Source organism: Elaeis guineensis, chromosome 14 (genome assembly GCF_000442705.2).
Source record: "Elaeis guineensis isolate ETL-2024a chromosome 14, EG11, whole genome shotgun sequence".
In the NCBI taxonomy this organism is placed as follows: domain Eukaryota; kingdom Viridiplantae; phylum Streptophyta; class Magnoliopsida; order Arecales; family Arecaceae; genus Elaeis; species Elaeis guineensis.
This window is the reverse complement of record NC_026006.2, coordinates 57,555,517-57,570,539: the sequence shown is the minus strand read 5'-3', so window position 1 is coordinate 57,570,539 and position 15,023 is coordinate 57,555,517. Positions and strand designations below refer to the sequence as shown.

Below are 15,023 nucleotides of genomic sequence, written 5' to 3'. Positions count from 1 at the left end.
CAATGTATCGGTTCTTAAATTCCACCGGCATCAAATGCAACTTCCCTTCCTCTCTCTCTCTCTCTCTCTCTCTCTCTCTCTCTGTGTGTGTGTGTGGAACCTCAGCGTCCCTCTAAAAATCAAATGCTTCTCGTGGTTATGTTGCAAAAACAAACTCAACAATAGAGACATGCTTGGAAGGAAGATTAGGCATTTTTTGGATGGATGCACCATTGGTCATCAAGTTGCCAAAGCTATAGATTATCTTTTCTCAATGGGGATAGCAACGGATTGAGTATCGATTAGGTTAGCCAATACTTATATCCATCTCGTAGTTAAAAGGCTCATATTCATGTCCACCTCATACCCATATAGGATCGGATCAAGTATAGATGCAAGTCGGATCAGATCGGATGAATAAAAAATATTAGATCGGATCAAATTGGATACATGTAAATATTATAAAAGAATTATAATTTTAAAACCTATATCTTATGTCTCTCTCTTTTTTTAGAACAAAAAATATTCCCAAGAATATATATTTTTCTAAGTAAGTATTTTCTGCACAATATTTAAATAAAAAAATAATTTATTCATGTTCTTTTATATATTAGAAAATAGCTCAGGAATCTATTATCCATATTGTTTTGCATTACTAGTTTTTCAGGTAAGTTGCTAAGATTTATCTATATTTTCTATAACACTCTTTATTATATAAATATTACTATATATAGTATAAAATAGTATAATATATTATATTTTGTATGTTATAATATACAATATCATATAATATATGTTCATAAATATAGATAATATATATGATATAATATAATAAATTATATTATATATAATAAAATAAAAAATATATTATATAGTATACAATGCATACATTATATTACATTTTATTATAATACTATGAAATATTAATATTATATTATAATAATATAATAACATATTATACTATAATAATATATTATATTAAAAATAATATAATATTATTATCCAATAATAATGTTATATTATATATAAGATAATATTATATTATTATTATATTATTATAGGGTTAGGGGTATATTAGAAATAAAATAAAAAAATATTTTTTCTAGTTAATAGAAAAAAGACTTATCTACGGGTAAAACTTTTTTCATTTTCTGGATAAATTCTATCTATGAAAAAATAATTCATTTAATTAGAGAAGCATAATACCATGGATAAGTTGATCAATGAGAAAGTTGCCATTTTTTTTTTGATATTTGTCCATCAAAGAATGGATCCTTAAGATTATATCGATTGGATTCAAGGTAGGGCATGCTATTATCTAAACCCATTTCAAGTACTTTTTTCAAATCCGTGCATGCTTCGGATTCGAATCGGATTGGATCAGCTCGGTTACCTGGCAGCTTAATTAAATTTGCTGCTGCATCCCTGATCTTCATTCAAATTTCTTTGTTTGGACTATATGAAGAGAAATTCTCCTAAGAACTTTCGACCTCTGGTTTTAATGCTACTTGCAACAGTAGCTTGGTCTTGTTGGAAAGAATGAAATTCCAGGCTTTTCCTCCACAAAAATTCGTCGCTAAACTCGGTAGCTGTGGAAGCTCTGAGCAACTTCAAAGGCTGGTCACTACTGTGTAAGCCTTCAGTTTTGTCGCACTTTGGAAAGCTCTTGTCTAAAATTAGATTAGCTCCAGTCAAGCGTTCAGATCCCTGTTGACTTCAGCTGGGAGCAACCTACTGCTTTGAATCTACTAGTTTTACCTGTTCTCTGCCTCCCTTCTCTGTTCGCAACAGCATCAGACCCCCGTTTCTAACCTGTCACTGCTCTACTCTCCGTTTTCGACCGATGCATTGTTGGGTGTGGACATCTTCAATTATAATAAGATCATCTGGGTGGTCTGTCTGACCTCCTTTCTCATCAAAAATAAAAAAAAGAACAGAGAGAAGCCGAGGGTAGTTTTGAGACTATCCACCTCCAACTTCCAAGATGCACTTGGTCACGAGTTTGCAACTCGTATTGGCAATGTCTTCACCATTGGCAAGTGGACAAAGCCGAGGTTTTCTCTTCCGAAGGCAAGGATGTCAAGCTCAGCATCATCGAGGAGGCTAGGAGGCTGCTTGCTGCCTCTGGTGCTGCTGCTGCTGTCTGATTATTTAGCATGGTTCCATATTTTGTCAGGAGTATTCAGATATTCTTTGTGGACATGTAAGGGGGGATGTTTTGAGCTCTTTTAGTTGATGGTGCCAAATCTTCCAAGTTTTATTTGCTTTGAAATAGGGATATCAGACCACCTAGTTTTCTTAAATTCAATTAACAGCTAGATGGTGCTTGGTTTTTACTTTTTAATATTTGCTGATATCTGCTCATATTTTCATGACTCTTAAAGTGATTTCTTGGTAATCTTGTTTTTCAGCTGTTCTGTGATGATTTAATCAGATGAACTTGGTAGCATTGTTGTTTTCTCATCTGTTATCTTTCTGCCAAAATGTAGCTGTTTGTACCCTGGGGTCTGTGTGGTCTAGTTGATGGTTGATGTTATTTGTTCACCTAAATTTAGTGGATGGGGTCTCCCCTCTTACAACTTTCCCACCTGCAATGCACAGGCTTTCAGTATGTGATTGTTGGTGGTTCTTGTGAAAACTGGTGATTCTTTTTAATTTATTTGAGTCAAGCTGTGGCTACTGTTAGGGTTTGCAGTATGCTAATTGCTGCTATGTTCATGACAATGACTGTTCTTAGAAATATTTACAGAGCTTTGAAGAAATTCTGAGAATTTAATCGGTTCTTTTATTTCTTTATTCATTGTTAATTCTTATCCCAACTTTTGTATTATACTTTTCCATCTGAGTGTTTTCAGGGAGTTTCATAAATGATTATGATTAAGGTAGTGTTTTGAATTTAAATTTTGGGAAAATGGGGGTTTCTTGTGAAAAAAAGCTTCTGAATCACTGGAAGCCTTTGAATGAGCTCAAGTGCAGCCAAGAAATGGTAATATTGTAGGTCAGGTGGCTTCTGATATTAGTTTAGTTATATTTGTTGCCCTGCTACACATATTCAATATCTTTGGTAATATTTTCACCAAATATGATGCTAAGTGGCTTGTCTGTAACTGTGTGAATCATGGTTTATTCATGTTCGGTAAAACGAACACAGCTAAAACCATAGTCGCACTCGCGGTGTATCGGTTATGCTTTTGGAGATTATTCACATTGGCATTCGCATATATCTGATTTTTAATGTTGTAAGATTTAGCTATTTGGTTTACTTCTGTTCTTGGAGAATATTTGGTTTAGTTCTGTTACCGAATAATAAAATGTAAGTAGTTTGAGCACCCATTGTGTGCTGATATGGCATCTAGACTTGCACATTTGGAGATTATTCATGTAGATATAAGCACATTTCTGATTTTTAATGTTTACTTGTAAAATTTAGTGATCTAGCTTACTTTCGTTACCAAACAATAAGAAAATAATTAATTTAAGCAGCAAACTATATTCGGTTATAAACTAGCAAGCACAGGCAATGTTTGCTTTCCAGCAAAGTTAGTGCTTGGCAGGTCAAAACTGCAAACTGTTGTTTCATTTTTTGGCAGAAGATTTGATTGCAATGAGATTTATTCATGTCAAGGTGTTCCGTAAGTGAAACTAATTTCAATTTATCCACTAACCAAGAGTGAGTTTTCAATCTAAATTCACCGGCAACAGGCAAATAGTTTTCAATGCATGGTTGGTCAATTTTACATGCTAGGCTATCAGAGCAGCAGGAAGCTTTTGCTGTGTAAAAGATTAATTTCACAAGATATCTTATGTAATAAACTATAAGTGTAATTTAGTTTCTACATATCATTCAACCAACACTATATGAGTAACAAGATACAAGCATATGACATAAGACATCTCCTAAGCTCCTTGCAGAAGTTCTCTAGCTATTTTTCCATTTCCTCCTTTGGGCAGGAAACCACCAGGTTGGTGCTCATTGCCAGTTCCATACACAACTCTGAGGATCTCAGCAGGGTTTCGCCTGTAAGCCAGCGAATCAGCATTGGCTGATATGATATTACTGCATGTCCTCTGCTCCGCTCCTAGCTCGGTGGGGACGATGAGACCTTCGTCTTTGATCCCACACTTTGCAAGTTCATTTCTTAGGTTCGATATGTGGATGGTAAACTGAGCAACTGTGATGTTGTAAGGTGGGACTAGCTCTTTGGCTCGCTCATAGAGTAGAGCTCTTATTATTGCATCTTGCCCAGCTTCCACTGCTAACAAGCCTGCTAAAAGCTGCATGAAAACCAAGTGACATGTTTCATCTTTGTTTGTATCATTATGATAGCTCAGTTTCATTCACTCCTTGGAAGAGAGATTAATTGGCCTAGTGTTTCCTCATATCCTAGTTTGAAGCATAAAGCATTTTAGCGCAGCTACTGGTGTATGTTTTAATTCGCCATAAGTCAAAATTTAATATTTATGATAGTGAAGTAAGATATAGGAGTAATTGTAAGTTTTTAACAACATCAGGAGTCATGAGACTATTAATTTCATCTAGAATTCACAGCTCCCATGTCCAGACTGGTGACTATAATTCCAACGATTAGCTAATGATTAAGAGTGCAGATGGGATATAGCTGAGTGAGCAGTTGCATACTATTGCCCCTACAGAGAGTTCTTCAAGTAAATGTTTCTTTGATTTGAGTTTGAAATGAGCTTACCAAGAACCTAATTTGCTGTGAGTCAGAAAGTTTAATCAATACAACAACAGATTGAGGTATTATATATTTCATTCTTGTCTAAGAGACATTACTATGTTTTTCTCGATTTTATCGATCAAATTGCATATAAGAGCAAATTTCGTATCAGTACATAAGATAATGGAATCAATATTAATAATACAAGGTGCATCAACATGTGGTGTTTGTGTATTACCCTTTTTGAAACGAAGCCATCGATGTTTGGGTTAGCACCAACGTAGCCCACGAGGCCCATGTATGGTATTATATAAGAGGCCAGCAAGTAGTTGAGGCTGTTGATATAAGGATTGAATGGAGGGTTCAGATGATATCCAAATGCATCATCCATTATCTTTGCGAAGTTGTGTACGCTCAGATCTATCAAAGGCCTTGGCAACCCACCGACCGTAGATTTGATGGCCCTTAGCATCAACCACAAGAAGATTCGTCAATTGCAAAATGTCGCATAAAAGATGATAATAAACAATACCAAAAACATGAAGGAAAAATCCATCATAGTTGCGTGTATGTGGACACAAGTGAATTGGTGATAGATAAGGTTGCAAATGAGTCAGGTCATGTAGAAATTTGACTCCAAGCAGGTCAAGACATTATCGAACCTACCGTTTACTTGTTGGCTAATCGGGACATCCACGAATGCTAGTTTCTAGCTTGCAAAGTTTGCTATTTAATTTTGTCAAATGGCTTTTCATTGTTGCAAGATTTAAATATATCTCGTTAAAATGTTAGCTTTCTTGATATTTATATACATTAAAAAGCACAAAAAAAAAAAAACAAGTCCGACTTTTTGACGGATCATTCCAATTCTCTCACAAGAAAAATACTGAAAATAATTTATGCCAATATCAATTTAAGGCAGCATCATAGAACTTTTTACACATCTAAAATGAGAGAGAGCAAAACTATTTCTTTGAAAACCGAGTGAAAAAAAAAAAAAGAAAAAGAAAAAGTGCAAAACTTCTTGCATTCCAAATGTTGTGATGGGATTTTTTGATATTTATGATATGTTATTTTTTAATTTTATTGGATGTATTCATACTACATAGATATAACTCATCCGAGATGGGATTGTCAGCGTGCATGCTGACATGCCATGCGATGACACGCACATGAGAGAGAGAGAGAGGAGAGAGAGAGAGGGAGAGACCTTAAGTGGCCAACTTCTTGATAACCAAACTCCGCAATGATGCGCTGTGTAAGATGATCAAGCTTGGCCTTCATGGCACCTATCGGAGGTGGTCCACCCATGGCAAGCTCTGGTGCAATGGCGTCAAGCCCATGACCAAGTGCACCATACAAGAACCAATCACACTCCATATGTTCCAAGTTCAGTGCAAACTGTAGCAGCTCCACATCGTAGGGGAACACCGAGACCGAGACCACCGGAGGATTTGAGGTGCAATTTGGTTGAAAATGGTGGTCGAAAGGCTTGGCTTTGCTTGGGAGAAAGATAAGGAAGAAAGATAGGAAGAGAGAGGAGAAAGCCCATGGAGACATCATTAGATTCCAACTCTCCCAACCCAAAGAATATGAGCTATAGGGTAGCGACTGCTATTGGTAGGTCATTTATAGCCAAAGACTTTGTGTTATATATGAAAAAGATGAGCTTCATAAAGCCCATAGATAAAATTATGGGTAATCGATCTTGGCATGATGAGAAAAAATTGGCATTACCAATTCAACTGTCCAACCTAAACTTTACACATTCTTATTCTGGATCGAGAAATGTCGTGCAGCACGGTCTATTCGCCACTCGGTTCACCAACCAACGTGGCATTTGGGCAGCATGCAATTGCCACTTAATTAAGCTAAGTAGTGAATAGATGCAATTTCATGGGACATTTATTTTGGTAGCACAGAATTGTAGTATTGTAAATTGCATTATTTCTCTTGTACCATGGGGGATGGTGAACTACGTAGTGTATAGAGTCGTGCAACATAGTGTCATTTTTTGGATTCAAATCCAGGCCATTGGTATTGATATCTATTCTCATTGGTATCCTCTCAAAGTTTTCTATAAACTTTTAAGCTTCCAATTTGATAAATTATCGATATATTTAGATCCAAAGAAAGTGACCGGAGGTTTATTCACTTATGAAAGTTTGTGTCACTTACAAGCAATTCTTTCTTTTCATCCATCTTTCTAAAGAATTTTTGAACCAAACAGTAATTGAAGATCATCCATCTTCTCCTCATGATCATGATCAAACACAGGATAAAAGAAAGTAACAATAGATGAGAATAGGAAGATGTGGCTGTTAAGCATGACTAATTCTTTAAAGCACCCCGATGAAGGATAAAGTGGAACATATATAACATTCTGATTTCTTTAATAGTATCACTTGGTAGGAAAAAATATGCATCTAATGATCATGCTTTCGGTTCTCAAAATTGTGGTAGCTGGAGTGTTAGATAACACTTTGGAGAAAGAATTTGCAAAAATTGGTGGAATGTCAACATTCCATATAGACTAGCGATCGACACATGTCATGCATATGATGGAAGCCAACAGGTCGTAATTTTGTTGATTGCTGCTAATCTCTCCAAGTGATAGATCTAAGTTTCAAACCTGAGTTGGTGGTGAATAATTATCTTATTTCAAACAGATTGTTGGTGGTGAATAATTATCTTATTTCAAACAGATAATTCCATTCTCTGTTTAGTATAGCTTTCTAGTATATCCTCAATAATCCACACTCCAAATAAGGAAGAAAGTACAGCCTTTAGTCAACTTGGTCCTTAACTTTCTAACACTGCACGCTACCAGCTGGTTGTGGGTAGTTCCATATTTCACAATTATAAAACCACAAGGCAATCAATTATACGCTACTTGCCATTTTGCATTTTTCCTTGTTCTGGTGTAATCCATATGAAAGAACTGTGCCTTTCCTATTACTTGGATCATTGACAAGGATAAATTCCTTAGCAAATTTTCTTCTTACTTTATACCAGTGAGTAACAATTAGCTTGATAATTAATTACATTCACTGCAAGTGGTAATGCTATTTCAGACTAAATGACTGCTTGCAATAGTTTGATTAAAATGAAACTATTCGATAGAAGTATTGAAGAAGGAAAATGTAATATTTGGGAGAAGAAAGAGATCTTTGGGAGTAGTTAGCATAATTGATTCTATTAGGAAGACCCCACTTATAAACTATACAACTAAATTAGCTATACTTGGAATGTGCATTGAGCCATACATCAAGTGATGGATTCTTCAAAGATTTTACCATGATTTATCAAGGATCCACTATTAGCTTCACTCTCATAGTGATATATACATGACTTGTTTCTTCATCCCTGACCGAGAAATCTTCACTATATATGTAACACTTCTATATTAAAGTTTTTATGTAGGTTATGGATTTGCAATCCTCCTTTCCTATGTCCATCATTCAAACCATTCATCACATCCAAATATTCAATCCCTAATGCAAGAAAAGATAGTCATACAGGTGGATAGATGATGATATACAAGGATCGGACATGTATTTAATCCTACATTGATTATTTATCGGGAAGATCTAGATATTTATACAGAGCCAAGAAATCCAAATAATATTTTCTGACTAATTTTTTGGATAAGATTCTGAGTTGTTACATGATAACAACCTTCTATATAACAACATTGAACTTGTTTCTTCATCACAATAATCCACTATTAGACCTTACTGGTTGATTAGGTTTTTGGAGTTCTGCCTCCATTAATCAGTTAGTCTACAGTTAATTGTACCACCGATGACTGTATCATGTACCGTTGATACTTTGTCATGCTTCCTTGTGCTAGGACCCTACATCACCATCCATCATGATATTTTCTTTGCATAATTGAACAATGTTTTTTAATTACAATGATTAACTTGACCTTACATAAACTATAGCATGCAGCAATGCACTCTATGTATGGACTTGGTCTCACTCACATGGTCATGAACTTGGTCTTTCTAACATGGATTTTCTACAAAATCTTGCTTAATGTGCTCAAAAAAATCTACCATGGTGATTGGTGGTATGGATCATATTTTGTCTTGTGGGATAATTCTTTCTTTCCACTGGCAAGTATTTAAGCTGCGATGGAACCTATAACTGCTATATGATTTTACTGAATTTTTTGGCAGTAGTAACATCCTAACATCCTAACCTCTGTTTGGTGTGGGTTCGCATTTGATCAAAACGTGCAAGCAACGCATACCATTGGTAGTGCAAAAAAGATCATTTTGCATTGCAACGAAAAGATCATTACAAATGGGTCCCTATGACCCCACCTCCATGCATTGCTTCTGAATTGAGATTCCCAAGCATATCTAACTCTATCTCCTCAATGGCACCAACAAATCTCTTCGCAAAGCTCCCTTTTGCCATTTCTGCTTTACATTGAAAGCCATCACCAACATCATAACTAGCCAGATAAATGATCTAGTGCTTCGTGGCACACCATCTCCTCATTTCTTTGATCCAATCTCTAGCCTTCATAGCTTATCTATTGCTCGATCGCCATCATCCCTAGACAAATTGATAAGAGAAATTAGATGATCTCAATATAAAGCGACTTTAATGATCCTAGGTTCTTATAAGACTAACCAAATAGGTGACAAGGATGCCTATTTCACTCTCAAAATGACACATGGTTTGGGCACCATGGATCAAGTAGAGTGAAATGATGCCACGAGTGGGTGCATGAAGCATTTTTTTATGGAACAATGTGGGTATCATCAGTATTGTCCCACTTCCACATGGAAAGCTGTACAATGATGAAAAGCTTGGTTTGGTCCAGTGGCATGTGTCTCTAATCATAACAGGTAGATGGATAACAGAACAATTAAAAAAAAAAAAGGATTAACATTTCCTGGTGTGTCCAAATCTCCTCTACATGGATAGGGCTGGAAATAGAGATGTCAGGCTGAGCAAGCTTGGGTTCAGGCCTTGGACCAGGCTCAAGATGGTGCTCAAAACACAAGCAATCTTGGTCAACTGGATAGTCAAATGGATACAGAGAGGCAAGCACATTTTATGAACCCAAGTAAGAATAAACTTAGAATTTCAATTATTTTCAGTGTACTTTTATTCTCAGCATCATTCAAATAATAAAAGTTGAAGGAATCCTCTCTGTAACCATAATGACCAACTCTTTCTTTTGGCCTGCAGCACTTAACAGAGGGGGGGTTAATTGTGCTTCACTCAGCTGGCAGTCTCTGATCCATAAGGAGTTAAGGACATCACCTGAGGAGGCCCCAGGTGGGACCAGCACATTTTCCTCGCCCAAAGGAACGTCCAAGTGAGTCACGGTTTCAACAATTCCACACCAAACTAATCAAATTCATACAGTCTAGCCAACCAAATTGAGGTCACACTCTACCGTTGGATGTGATACGTGCTTCAGAAAGTATGAAAGAAACCCAACACAATTGTCCAAATTTTTGAGATTAAAACACATAATACAAATACCCTGGCCCCACCAAGCTTAAGACCCTAAGCTTTGGTGTTTGTCTTCCTTCCATAATAATAATAATAATTCAGAGAATATATATATGGTACAAACAATTAGGCATGCAGGGATCACAATCTACTTTACAGATGACATGACAATAGCCTTTACAAAAGGCCTCAGATCCCAAGAAAAATTACAAAAATTAAAGAAAAGACTGTCAAGCAGAAGAAAGCAAGCCTCGGAACTTAAACAAGTTATTACTTACCCTACTCTACTTACCTATTGAAACTAATGCCCACATCTAATACATAGCCTTTACAACACAAGAGTCACAAGACTATCCCACTTGGTGCCACCACTGCAACTACTCCACTCATACAAAAAGTATCAACTTAACATCTCACAACTGGTACGTCTATGGATAGACTTAGAACCATACGTTACCTAAAGCAAAAGATGGTAGTAGCTGGGGCTTAGCTCTCCTCACATAAGATTGCAGGAGTTCGGGTTCTCATCGCTGAACATGTCGTCGTAGGCACCGGCCGGTGGCGGCGGTGGCGGCGAGGATGACATAGATAAGCTCGGCGCCGGCTGACCGTAGTAATACTCCGGCGGAGGCGGGTATGGGGGGTACATGTACTCTGAGGCATCGGTGGCATCGGGGTGGCATAGTAGGCTTGGCTTGTGGTAGGATGCGCCGTGTTGTAGCTCATGACGTATGCCGGCTGAGGAGGGTATATCGGGTAATGGTACATTTCCGGCGGCGGAGTCCGGCTAATGCCGCCGGCCTCCGAGTTGTTACCACCAGCCTCTTTAGGTACAGTTTCTCCTCCGCCGTCACCATTGGTCTTCTCTTTCTCCCCTTTCTTTCCCTTCTTTTTGCCGCCACTGGCGGCCTTCTCGCCACCATTGGCAGGGGCGGCGGCCTTGTCGGGAGGTGGATTGGAGCTCTTGGAGCTCTCGGCGGCGGCGTTCTTTTCCTCGGATGCTGGTGGTGCTTTGTTGGCACTCTTGGGGGCTTCGCTATCGGCCTTCGATGGCTCAGCGGCCTTGTCGCCGGCGGTTTCTTCGGCCTTTTTGCCATCGGCGGCTTTGCCTACGCTTTTGTTCTCGCCAGAGGAGTGTTTGGCGGCGGCGGCGGCGGCGGCGGAGACATCCCCGGATGGCTTTTTATCGGAGCTTTCACTGGGATCTTTGGATTTGGAGTCATCTTTGCCCGAGTTCTGGCTCTTGCTCTTGCTCTTATTGTTACTGTTGTTGTTGTGGTGGTGGTGTTATTGCTGGGATTTGGGTTGGTGGGTTTCTTCTCTGGCCAGAGCTCAGCATGCTTGTTGGACTTGTGCAGTTTCTTGATGAGGGTTTCAGCGTCGACGTCTCCGGTTACCGTTACTTTGTTTTGGAGGGCATCAACATCTGTGGTATAAACACCTAGAAAAGATTGAAGAAATTAGTCTAATACAGTGAAACACGACTTGTAAAAGAAAGGGAAAGATTGAGAAGATCTAGGAGATACCATCAATGCTTTGGAGGATCCTCTTCACCTTCTTTTTGCATCCCTCGCAGTGGATTGAGACCTTCAGCACCCAAGTCTGCACCACCAAATCATATATGAGTCCATAGATTACACCAAGTAGTTGAAATTGTTAGACTATGACCGTGTCAAGGAAACAGAGATGGGATGTTTGGTTGGAGTAGTAATAAAAGTACTTTGTATTTGAGGGGTTCAGATGCTGCTTCCTCTGATGCCATGAGAGACGCTTACTTTATAGAGAGAGAGTGGGAGGGAGGGAGAGAGAGGGAGGGTGGGCTTTGGGGAGGAGATTTGGTAGCAGTTGGCGTGGAGAGAAAGGGAGCCGAGAAAGAGAAAAAGGGGAATGTAAAGGGACGGGAGAGAGGGAGGGGGGATAAAAGAAGAGAGAGGGTCGGGGGGGCTTAGTGGGGGTGAGGGGATCGGTTGTTGGGCTGTGACTGGGGAAGCAAACTGGGGCACACACTTTAGCTATGGGATGGATGGAAGGAGGCCATCAAGGAATGGTTTGGTCATGGGGAGACTGGCCCTCTGTTTTTGGACAGCCAGTTACAGCCAATGGTAGTCCTCAATGATGGACCCATGACTCATGAATTGAAGGATAGGTCCATTTCCAAAAACTATGTTTATATAATTGTAAGATGATGATAATGATAATATTTAATTGAAGATATATTTAATTGGAAGAAGTTAGATTCTGAGGAGGATGAGAACGAGTGATTTTTATTCCAATCATTTGATTCAAATTTTATTTTTATTTCAATTTTCGAGAGAATAAAAATATGTGAATCCTTTGGAACTCAATAATGACTTTCTTCTACTATTCAAATTTCATTTTTAAACTATACTTATCGGTGAATGTGATCATTCTGACATCTATTCCAATTCATTCTGATTTGAATTCCACTTTCGTTTGTGAACTTAACAAATCCTTTAATCTTTGAATTACCATCTCAACATCGTTTATTGGTTGCCCAACTAGTCATCTGGTATGATTTGCTCAATTAAACAACAAATAATCTCCAACATCAGCAAGGTTTAAACAATTGTTAGATATGGAACATTTTGAAATGTCCCAATTTTGGACAGGCGATTAAGCAAAGAATAACTTCATCTATGGAGCTAATTTAGAATCCTTAAACTCATATCAGACATGTTTAACCCGCATTTCACCACCTAGGCATGTAGACCTCCACCCAAAAGCCCAATTAATTGGATATTAACTCAATTTCATGTATGTTATTCATTTTGGTGCATCACATTAGAATCTATTTTCGGGTAATCCTTATATGGAGAATGCTATGGATACAAATGGATTTGATAATAAGCATACCATAGCTTTTAGGGGGTGTTTGGTTTACAATCAGAATCACAATGGTAATGAAAATCAGGATGGCTGAAAATCGGAATCGCAATTGTCAAATCTCCCAAAGCGTTTGGTTCGTGATCAGAATCGTAATTGGAATGAAAAATTGAATCCATAGAGAAGATAGGGATTGAGTTTTATATATATTAAATCATTTTCATTCCACTTTAGAATCAGAATGGGATTCTTTTCAACCAAACGGTTGGAATGAAAGTCATCCATTCAGATTTCGATTTCGGATCCTCATTCCTCCCAACTAAACACTTTCTTATTGTAAAAGCTGAAGGGTGTGAGTTTTTTCTTTGTTGTAAACAAGGAAGATGTTCTTTAAAAAAAAAAAAAAAAAGTGACTCAGAGTAATTATAATTGTCGATTTTCATGTCATCATCCATGGTGGCTTGTTACAGGGTGCACAATTGTTATAAGAAGAACCAGTCTATATGTTCCATCTCTGATCTTGGTCTGCCTCGCATGACATGGCTTGATGGTTGTGCAACATGTGTCAACTAGTTGCTCGCAGATTAACACATGTTCATTCTTTCAGTAAGCGCTGACATTATTTTTTTTTTTAAAGATTAGATAGCCATTCTTTATAATCAAAATATTAAAAAATCATGTTCATGTTAAAAATTTATCATAAGAATGTTACATGATCCACGATATGCGTTCTATGAGTCCCACCCACCGAACAATCATATCATGCCGCTTGGTAACTTTTGAACATTAAGGGAAACATTGGTTCCATAATAATACATGCATCATTTCTTTTCCTAGATGGATGGGCTAGCAATTGGTGGCTTAGCTTCTTCTTTTTTTTTCCCCCCCCCCCCCTTTTGTTCTTTATTTTTTTAAATTTTCAAACGAAGTTATCGAGGTGTGGGTTATGCCTGTGGAGTGGCATCCATAGCCATATGCGTGGACGTGTTTGCATGTGAATGGCGAACAGCCGAGTGAATCATGCACTGCTGCTGCTGCCCCGTGCTCTACCAAATTACGAGTGACGACACTGGAATATAAGGCTGGAATTGGTACTCTTCAACTAGTCCCCATAAAGAATCTAATGGGCAGACAGCTCAGATCACCACGTTGGCTGTCCTACCTTTAGGTCCCATAAACCAGTTCAAATAGCAGTTTGGATCAAAGGGAAGTGTATGGTTATAGTTGCACTCCAAATTGGGGTGCATATATTTCCATCATTGTGGATTGACCAAGATTCTACGGTTCTGCTGTGTCAATATTCTTCTCTCTCAAATTATTAGCTTAAAAATGAAGATCGCTTCATACGATCTCTTTTGATGTATGTACCAGCGGATATTTTGGTCATAATTTGAGATATGAGTATTTTTATGATTGTGTGTGGGCTAAGATGCTATGGTTTTTTTGAGTTATCCTTCCCTCTCAAACTATGAACTTACATAGGTATGCAGCATCAAATCACACAATACTTTGTGTATATATCTCTCAAAATGTTAGATAGGAACAATATCAAAAGACTTGTAAGTATTGACTAATGAGAGTGAGGTCTAGCATTTAACGTAGTTATACAAAACGTATGCAAGTGGTTAATGCTGATAAAGTAGCACAAAAATTTCATGCAAAATAGTTATATAAGTGATATATAACCTCTTGATTGATCTAGAAAAAGATATTTGCACTTAAAATTGTGCATTATGATTTACACATCATCTGATTATGATGATATAATGGTAAAATTACTCAAATATGATAGATGCCATATGTTCCAAATATTGAGACGGTCTTTTTGTGCATAGGACCAAAACTGCATGCGTCCAACCTTTTAATTTATGTATATCTATCCTTATCAGGATACCTCACCTTGGTGGGCAGCTACCAAGGAAAGGAGAAGCGGATCTTCTGAGCAAAGTATCGTGCAATTAGAGAGAGATATTTTAAATATCAGAAATTATTAGAAGACAAATTTTAAATTATTAGTGTCTTCGTGGGGGCCAAACTGAC

At 37.7% G+C, this 15,023-nt stretch overlaps 2 protein-coding genes across 2 annotated transcripts; both read right to left on the bottom strand.

Annotated features, from left to right (window-relative positions):
* Positions 1-3,755: 3,755 nt before the first annotated feature.
* LOC105037802 (ferritin-like catalase Nec2) lies at positions 3,756-6,297 on the bottom strand. Its single transcript, XM_073248216.1, has 3 exons — positions 5,869-6,297; positions 4,897-5,122; positions 3,756-4,254 (listed from the first exon to the last, which is right to left on the bottom strand). Exons 1-3 carry the CDS (start codon positions 6,219-6,221, stop codon positions 3,877-3,879), a joined length of 957 nt encoding a protein of 318 aa, XP_073104317.1. The 5' UTR covers positions 6,222-6,297; the 3' UTR covers positions 3,756-3,876.
* Positions 6,298-10,288: 3,991 nt separating this feature from the next.
* On the bottom strand, positions 10,289-12,033 carry LOC105057496 (uncharacterized). Its single transcript, XM_010940125.4, is given in 5 exon segments — positions 10,289-10,793; positions 10,796-11,420; positions 11,423-11,580; positions 11,666-11,741; positions 11,860-12,033. Coding segments are annotated over 5 exon segments (1,059 nt in total). The 5' UTR covers positions 11,902-12,033; the 3' UTR covers positions 10,289-10,635.
* Between the last annotated feature and the right edge of the window lie 2,990 nt (positions 12,034-15,023).

Excerpts from the sequence above, each read along its gene's own strand:
- LOC105037802 (XM_073248216.1), bottom strand. The coding sequence starts at position 6,221 with ATGATGTCTCCATGGGCTTTCTCCTCTCTCTTCCTATCTTTCTTCCTT. Across the intron at positions 5,123-5,868 it reads CAAGAAGTTGGCCACTTAAG|GGCCATCAAATCTACGGTCG; the intron begins GTCTCTCCCTCT and ends GTTGATGCTAAG. Across the intron at positions 4,255-4,896 it reads ATGGCTTCGTTTCAAAAAGG|CTTTTAGCAGGCTTGTTAGC; the intron begins GTAATACACAAA and ends GTTTTCATGCAG.